The sequence below is a fragment of the Polyodon spathula genome, chromosome 33, assembly GCF_017654505.1.
Source record: "Polyodon spathula isolate WHYD16114869_AA chromosome 33, ASM1765450v1, whole genome shotgun sequence".
Lineage (NCBI taxonomy): Eukaryota > Metazoa > Chordata > Actinopteri > Acipenseriformes > Polyodontidae > Polyodon > Polyodon spathula.
The window spans coordinates 6,357,136-6,365,925 of NC_054566.1; the positions used below are offsets into that span (position 1 = coordinate 6,357,136).

The 8,790-nt window shown below is 34.4% G+C and overlaps 1 protein-coding gene across 1 annotated transcript; it reads left to right on the plus strand.

Annotated features, from left to right (window-relative positions):
• The first annotated feature begins 3,877 nt into the window (after positions 1 to 3,877).
• Positions 3,878 to 8,004, plus strand: LOC121303583 (dentin sialophosphoprotein-like). Its single transcript, XM_041234370.1, has 5 exons — positions 3,878 to 3,935; positions 4,393 to 4,463; positions 4,790 to 4,831; positions 5,281 to 5,325; positions 6,296 to 8,004. The coding sequence occupies exons 2-5, from the start codon at positions 4,410 to 4,412 to the stop codon at positions 7,823 to 7,825; spliced, it is 1,671 nt and encodes a 556-aa protein (XP_041090304.1). The 5' UTR covers positions 3,878 to 3,935; positions 4,393 to 4,409; the 3' UTR covers positions 7,826 to 8,004.
• The last annotated feature ends 786 nt before the right edge of the window (positions 8,005 to 8,790 follow it).

An 8,790-nucleotide genomic window follows, 5' to 3' on the forward strand; every position in this document is an offset into this window, starting at 1 on the left:
ACCAATCATAACTTTAAAGGTCAGGCATTCATAACATGGGAAAATGTATCTCTACAATAATGTTCGTTGCTGCAAAATGTCCCCAAAACTGTCATTTGAAACACTTCAGTGACCCAAAATTTGAAATGTACTTTCAAAGAAAGATTGCATTATAATTGCATATATAATTTAGAGCTCCAAACACAAGACTGTGCCCTGGCAAGTGGTTGTAAAGAAAATTGGTGTGTGAGTTCTATTTGATTATATAGCTTTTGTTGTAATATTTGTAAGTAATTACAGTGCTCATAGAAAAAATGCTCACACCTGCTGAGTGAATGATTCACAGATATTTTGTTTGATGAGTCAGCAAAAAATTGTGGCAAATAGGTTTATGACAACTGTTATGGTTTTGCAGTGTACTTATTTACACTATACATGAAACAAAGCAATTTACTTCAAGCACGTATCACTTGCACCCCTGAAACAAGACTACAATGATACCTTAATTGAAAAAAATTCATTTTAAAACACATTTACTTTACCTTTTTATTGATTACTGTTACTATACTGCACAGCCAACATTGTACATAACTTGACATCTTTTGTGAGTTAAATATGTTAGTGGAAAGGTCTGTAGCTACCACTACTAAATGTGTACTTTATAAAAGGGTAATTGTTATGTTTTTTTTAATGCTTCTGAATTTCAGAAACACTAAAAACCTTCAATACTTGCTGTTATGTAGATACATATCCAAAGCTGATAACCTTCTGACCAAATATAATTCTATTTAACCACACACAGTTATTAAATGGTTAGAGGTTGTTGTCTATAACTGTTTATTTAAGAAAGTACATCCACTTTTTCCCATAAATGCTTTATGTACTGTACATGTGATATTATAATATACCGGACAGTATGTTATTGTTTTGAGAATGTATAAACAAGTTAAACTCCATACTACACTATAGCAGAAAATATACATTTTCAGTTGCCAGTTTTTCTTACGCAGTTTAAAAAAAACCTCAATGCTGTAGTAAATAAAGGATCAGTTATTAAGCCCAGTGTATTTGCACATGTTAAAGTGTAAGTAGCACTCTATATACACACTTTTATGTGTTGCAAGCACTCTAAATCAGGGGTCCACAAACTCGGTCTTGGGGACCCTTTGTCTGCTGGATTTCATTCCAACAGAGCTCTCAGTTACTTAACTAGACCCTTAACTTAACTGATAATTTGCTTAAGTAGACTTTTTTTTACTTGTTTTCAGCTTTTAAACAGTTGCAGATTTCAAGTTAGCTATAACATTTTATAACTAACTTGAGCTGTAACTGTTTAATAGCTGAAAACAAGTAAAAAGTCTAATCAAACAAATTATTAGTTCAAGAGTCTAGTTAAGTAATTGAGAGCTCGGTTGGAGTGAAAACCAGCAGACAGAGTGGGTCCCCAGGATCAAGTCTGAGAACCCCTGCTCTATGATATTTTTACTGACATTTTTTTATTATTTTTTTTAAACATCTCATGGTGATCAATACAGAACGAAAATGACTGAAATTTATCAATAATTACGGAAAGTGCCAAGCACGTCAGTTCTAGTACCTGACAGATGAGGAAATAGAGTCCAACACAGAAACGGATAATGATACCAGCGACAGGTATTCGGGTTACAGGAATTTGTACAACAGTGACAGCGAAAATTAAAGTGACCCAGGACATGAAGATTCCCAAATGTCTGAAAATGGAGGAAAGTATGGACCCGTGTCTTAACGGTTTGTCTGTCTTATTCCCAGACCTCAGTTGGCCCTTTGTAGGGATTGGTTGAATAGTGGGGTCAGACCCATTTTTCTTGCAGTAACCCCACTGAAAATTGAACATCATTTTTAAAACTGTCGACCGAGAAATGCTCTCCACAAAGAAATAACTGAAGAACTAGTTGCTTAATTGAAGTCTTTTCTCTTTATTTGTACAAACTTGACCATAGACACCTTCTTGATCAGAAATGCGTGGATGCTATGTCCAGTATAAAAAGAGTTTCCACAGAACTGTCTGAATAACACACACTGCTGTACCATGGTGATTTTTTTTTGTACAGCACAGTAGGTTTGCACAGTAATGACATTTTCAGCTATCGATTAGCGTCTGCGTAAATATCACCATAATTGTGATTATCGGCCGAATAAATAACATTTTTTAAATCTTGTAATTTATCAAATTTGTACTTGAGCTGCATGACAACCGCCAGTCTTAAATTAGGGTTTAGAAAAAAAAAAAAAAAAAAAAACACTATACAGTGGTATATGCCCCGATGTTTTGCACTTTTGTTGGGTGCCCAGAAGAAACGTGAGTATTAATAATATGTAATAGTATATGTAATTTCTATACTAATAAATTATGTTGTTTTCCTATAAAATAACACATATATTTTTTCTATTGGCTGGTCTACCTTGTAAACTAACCAATCACTTACAGTTCAGAATACAGCTGCACGAATTTTGACAGGCACACAAACATTTGAACATATTACATCTGTTCTTGCCCGCTTGCATTGGCTTCCGCTGAAGTAGAGTTATTATTAATGACATTTATGGCTGTCTCTGGAAATGGCCTTGCTTACATTAACAATATGCTTTTACCAGTTGAGCTCTGCTGACGCTGGGCACCTGGTGACTACAATGATAAAACGCAGCTCTTGTGATGGAAGAGCCTTTAATCATTATGCACCTGTATTATGGAACAATCTTCCAATTGAAATCCGTAAAGCTGACTCAATAAATGCATTTAAATCAAAGCTTAAAACACATCTTTATGCAGAGGCTTTGTAGTAGATTGGGATGGCCTATTTTAGAATTTTGTTAATATGCATTTTATTTGTTTATTTATTTTTGTTTTCCCATTGGAGTTCAATAGAGTGTAGTACCCACGTCTTTACTGTAGTTTAAAATAAAAAAGCAACACATTGTTTAGGCTATAATAAACATTTGCCATATGGTTGTTTTTTTTTTGTTTGTTTGTTGTTTTCTTTTCCATTTACATAAAAAAATAATAATCCTGTGTCAAAAGTACAGTGAGCTAGCGTTTTATTTTTATTTTACAAACAACACTATTTGCATTTTGTGTTCGAAAAACCACCATGATGTAACCCTAAGCATACTGTTTAAAATCAATGCTTTCTGTAACTTCGCAATGTACGCAGTGCTCACTCTGATTATGTTTTCGCCTAACGCAAACAGTTCAGACTAGTGCCGCTTCCTGCTTGATTGTGTCCTGCTGCTGGCCCTCATAACTCAAATAAATACCCCGCCCCCACCCCCCATCGTCTACATGTAATAGAAACAGTTAGAAACAAGTGTTAGATAAATGCAATGCATTCACACTTTAGCTGATACATTTTTTATACCTATTCAATTAATAACCTTGTGTAAAATTGTGTAAAAGTGAACTATAAGGGTTAGGTTACCTCAGACCTCACAATGTAATCTTTTCAATCTGTTCTAGTAGTCAGAAGTGAAACTGTAAAAGGAAGATTTGATGGGCACTGTGTGTGTCAATGTAAATATTTACTAAGAGGGAGATACAGTTATACTGATGGTGTTGTGCAGGTGAAAATTGGTTTAATATATATCCTCCTTACACTGTTTTTATCGTAATAACATACATTAGGACCCAAAGCATAAATCTTTGATAAGACAGTCAATTAAGGAAAAAACTGTCATTTGTGGGCAACAGGGCCATTTTAAAGTAAATATACCTTGATGACAAATGGATGAGTGGGATTTCAGCAAGCCAATAGTAAACGTTGGTCACACCTTATAACATTATCACAGCGTACTGATTTGTTGTTTCCGACCTGAAGCAGAGTTTAAAACCCCATCGGTCTCAGGGAGTAAGCAATCTGTCCAAGGAGGATCAAAGTAAAACACATTATAACTAACACACTACTGCTGGTGAGCACAGCAAGGTAAGAAGCTTTATATATAATCATGCAACTTGAATATAGTTATATACTTGATATTATTTCTACAACTAATTATACTAAAAACAAACTGTTGGTTCTCCATGAACACATTTTGTGTCAATATCATTTTTTACTGTGCAATAGAGAAATGGAAAAGCAGAGAAGGGACGAAGATATGTTGGGATAACATTTACCTCAACCCACATATTTCTCTTTTCTCTGTCTGTCTGTCTTACCTGTATATAATATATGTTTTAACAATGGTAACAAGGTAATTTTAATAAGATTTGTAGAAAATTATTTGTAAATGATGCATCAGTGTTTTACTGATTGCATGTGAGATTTGTTGTACAGCACCAACGTTTCTTTCAGATTTTCATCACCAGTTTGTTATGCGTATGCATATGTGATTGTTATTTATAAGAAAATAATAATAATGGTGTTATTTGTTTTCTATCAGTGAAATAACTGGTAAAGATGAAGACTGCATTATTCCTTGTCTGCTTATTAAGGGCAGCTTGTGCTCTCCCAGTAAGTATATTATTAGTGTATATAACATTCTCTTGTAACCTCTTAAGGTACACAATAAATTGAGTGGTTATTCAAATGGTTTCCTCACAAAATACATTTGAGAGAGAACTCTTACATTAACTTAGGCCTAACCCTAACCCCAATATAAACCCTCAACCCTCATCCACATTCATATTCAGTTGTATGTAATATATGTTGATGGGTGTGTTTTGACAATATAACATAATACTGCTGAAATAGAAAACCGAATCCTACAGTAAAACACTGAATTAATGAGTATGTGAAAACTGCAATAATAACATCAATGTATTTTTTTTTTTTTAAAGTTACCACACAATCCAAAGTCAAGAAGTTTAGAAGAAAGGACAGTAAGTGCATCATACAGTACATTAACATATTACAATACATTATTGCGAATTTTAGTTATTTCAGTCAGTGTGGCCCTTTGTGTTCTGAGGAGCTGTGAGAATTGCGCAGCGGGTTCTCTTATGCAGCCTCAAATGTGAAATTCCAAAAGAGTCCTAAAAAGAAACACGTAACCGGTTCGAAGTGGTACGCACAAGCTTAATTCTGATAAGGACTGCTATGATTGTCTGTCAACTGTCACCACTGGTTTCAGTGAATATATATGTACAACTTTTCATTATAAAAATATTTAAAATATTTAGACTATTTACATAGTACAGTCATCTTCATGTTTGATATTAACACCACACAAATCACAGAAGTTATGAATAAAATGTAAAAGTACAGTTCCATGTATCCTGAAACATTCTTCGGAAACATATACTGATGCCAATGTTATGTTTTCCCACAGGCAAACGGTGACCATGATAACAATAGTACAATCCCTGCAGAAGAGGTAACATAAATGCATTCCAAATATGTTACTGAAAAAATTATTTTAGTCATACATTCTATTACCATGTAGAAAACAACAAAGCGGCTGCAAACTGGCAGACTGAGCTCAGGGTTCTATTTATAAAGATGTTTGTGAAAGGCCATAAACAGGTTCGAGAGTAATTTGCATCAAAGCAAATTAAGGTAATGATCTGCCAGGTAAAGTAATCCTTTAATTAATTCATTTAATATAAAAAACTACAAATTCCGTTGCTAGTATATAAATATATAACAGAATAGGAGAATGTCCTTAGGAGGTTTGTAATTATGTCAGAGTATAATGTTCATTCCAAGAGATTCTAAAGTTCCTAGTTTTAAGATAAACTCATATCCCCTTTGTTTCCGGGTGTTGACTGATCCCACAGATGATCATCGCTCAGCATCCATGAACCTTTTACATGCACCTCTAAAGGAATATTAAACTGCATTATCTGCAAGAAATGAAATAAATTGTACATTGGGGAAACTTATAGGCGTTTAGCTTTGTGGAACATTTATGAAGCCTTCAAATCAACACCACTTAATCACACTGCTGGAACAAATACTGTTTGGAAACAAATGGAATGTGAGTTTATCTTCAAACTAGGAACAAAAATAAACATTTTTCATTTTTGTACCCTGCAGTTATACCTCTTTGGAAATTGGCTCTTTTGGGCAAAAACTACCACTTCTAACTAATCTCAAAACTAAAGTGTTGCCAACATAATATTTACATGAGTGGAAAAGACAAATATTCTTTTTCCTCATAAAAATTAAACAGTAAGTTAAGGTAGAAGGATCATATTTTCCATTAGGGATATGAAGGATAAAATGTATCGATGACTTTGAAACAGATTATTGGTATACACAGTACATTGGTATTTTTAAATGCACCTATTAACTATTACAATTATTATTGTTCATAGATTGTTGGTATATATTTTTCACTTCAGGTTTACTCTCGTGGAAATAACATCACTCTACCTAGCCTGGATGAAAGCACTGCTGGGAGTGGAGATGAATATTCAAACAGCAGTTCAGATGAACACTCCAGTAGCAGTTCAGGAGAAGATTCAAATAGCAGTTTGGGTGAACATTCTAATAGCAGTTCAAATGAAGATTCAAATAGCAGTTCAGTTGAATGTTCTAATAGCACTTCAACTGAAGATTGTAAAAGTAGTTCAGAAGAAGATTCTATTAGCAGTTCAGAGGAAGACTCTGATAGCAAAGAGAATGAATTGGTCAAAGGTGGTATGAGAATTAACAACAGTGACCATGTTGATGAATTCAGTGGTGATAGCAATGGTGACAATGATATGAAAGAATCTGATGTTACTGTAAGCATCAATGGGGTTAATCCAGGCAGAATTACTGCTACTAAATTTAGTAAAGTAGAGGATATTGATGGAAATAAGAAATATAGCAAAAAAGATAAGTTCCATTATGATAATTACAGTGTTGACAAAGAAGGTAAAAACTATCAAAATAATAGAGATACTGTATTGCTTAGGGCTGGAAGTAATAATTTCCATGATGACAAAGTAAAGAGTATTGCTGATAACCTCCCTGAAAAAGCAGACCAATACGAGTTCTATGATGAAGGAATGCAAGGTGATGACCCCAATGGAGGTGATAGCAGTCAATCCACTGACACCACTTCTGCTAACAGTGACTCTAATGACGCATGCAGCATTAGTGATTCCAGTCCCTCATGCAGCTCAAGTGATTCCAGTGACTCTTCTGATTCCAGTGACTCTTCAGATTCTAATGATTCCAGTAAATCATGCAGCTCAAGTGATTCCAGTGACTCTTCAGATTCTAGTGATTCCAGTAAATCATGCAGCTCAAGTGATTCCAGTGACTCTTCAGATTCTAGTGATTCCAGTAAATCATGCAGCTCAAGTGATTCCAGTGACTCTTCAGATTCTAGTGATTCCAGTAAATCATGCAGCTCAAGTGATTCCAGTGACTCTTCAGATTCTAGTGATTCCAGTAAATCATGCAGCTCAAGTGATTCCAGTGACTCTTCAGATTCTAGTGATTCCAGTAAATCATGCAGCTCAAGTGATTCCAGTGACTCTTCAGATTCTAGTGATTCCAGTAAATCATGCAGCTCAAGTGATTCCAGTGACTCTTCAGATTCTAGTGATTCCAGTAAATCATGCAGCTCAAGTGATTCCAGTGACTCTTCAGATTCTAGTGATTCCAGTAAATCATGCAGCTCAAGTGATTCCAGTGACTCTTCAGATTCTAATGATTCCAGTAAATCATGCAGCTGTAGTGACTCTTCTGATTCCAGTGATTCTGACTCAGGTGACTCATGCAGCTCAAGTGATTCGAGTGACTCTTCAGATTCCAGCGACTCATGTGACTCAACTGATTCGAGTGACTCTTCAGATTCGAGTGACTCGTGTGATACAAGTGATTCCACTGAATCAGATAATGGTTCAGACAATAATAGCAGCAGTCAGGAAAAAAATTAAAATGGCAATAACAACGGTAATATTTAGGAAGGGGTTTCATGGAAAATGTTAATGTAGCATAGGTATTTCACACCTGTAAATACAGGGTACGCAATCTAAGCATTACTGACTAAAGTATTTATTTTGGAAATTTTTGGCAAAGTAATAAATAGTAATGATTTTAATGAGCACTATTTCAAATTCTGCATTATTTAATTATTGGTTAAAAATTGTTCAGATATAAATGTTTGTTGTATAGTTGACTTTTTAAAAAAAATGTGTAATTTATTAAGTATAAAATAGTAAATAAAACCCCATTTTACATATGAAAAAAGTCGTTTGTCTTTTTGATTGAAGTATTGAAATGAATTGCTCTTTAATTTGGATAAAAAGTATATACTGAGTTGTTTTCTGTGTCTGTAAATCAGAAAGTAATTAATGTAAAGCAATTCATATTTAAGTCCATGTGTGCCACAGTCTGACATCACTGTGTTGGTGGTTGGTTTTTTGCTAAATCATAAAACCAGCAAAATAATAATATTGCTCAAAATGTTTTACAATAGTTGGTTGAATGTACATTGATTTTTATTTTTAAATTGACCTAAAAAGAGGAATAACCAAGTGAAAGCGACCACAAAATATGTTTTTACTGCTTATCAGCATCACAGCCTTTTTCACAAGCACTGATGTTGATGTAGTTTCCCATACTTTATTTTCTTTCTCATATACTTTAGTATAAATTAACTTCCAGTTTAAGACTCTTCTGATTCTTACATTTTACATGTATGTGGGTCAGGTGTAAAGTGTCCCTAGAGAAAGACCTGCTACCTCCAACCATACTGTAGCGTTCCTGGAGGGTGGCACCTACAACACAACACAAGGCACGAACAAACTTAAATTCCTAGGCTCCAGAATTCATATTTAACACACATATTAGCTGATCACCAGACACCTTTTGTCCCAATACAATGATGCATTTTTAGTTT

What these genes read in the sequence shown, in the direction of transcription:
- LOC121303583 (XM_041234370.1), top strand. Translation starts at nt 4,410, where the DNA reads ATGAAGACTGCATTATTCCTTGTCTGCTTATTAAGGGCAGCTTGTGCT. An exon ending in GGGCAGCTTGTGCTCTCCCA is followed by an intron (nt 4,464 to 4,789) that starts GTAAGTATATTA and finishes TTTTTTTTAAAG; the next exon opens with TTACCACACAATCCAAAGTC. An exon ending in GTACAATCCCTGCAGAAGAG is followed by an intron (nt 5,326 to 6,295) that starts GTAACATAAATG and finishes TTTTCACTTCAG; the next exon opens with GTTTACTCTCGTGGAAATAA.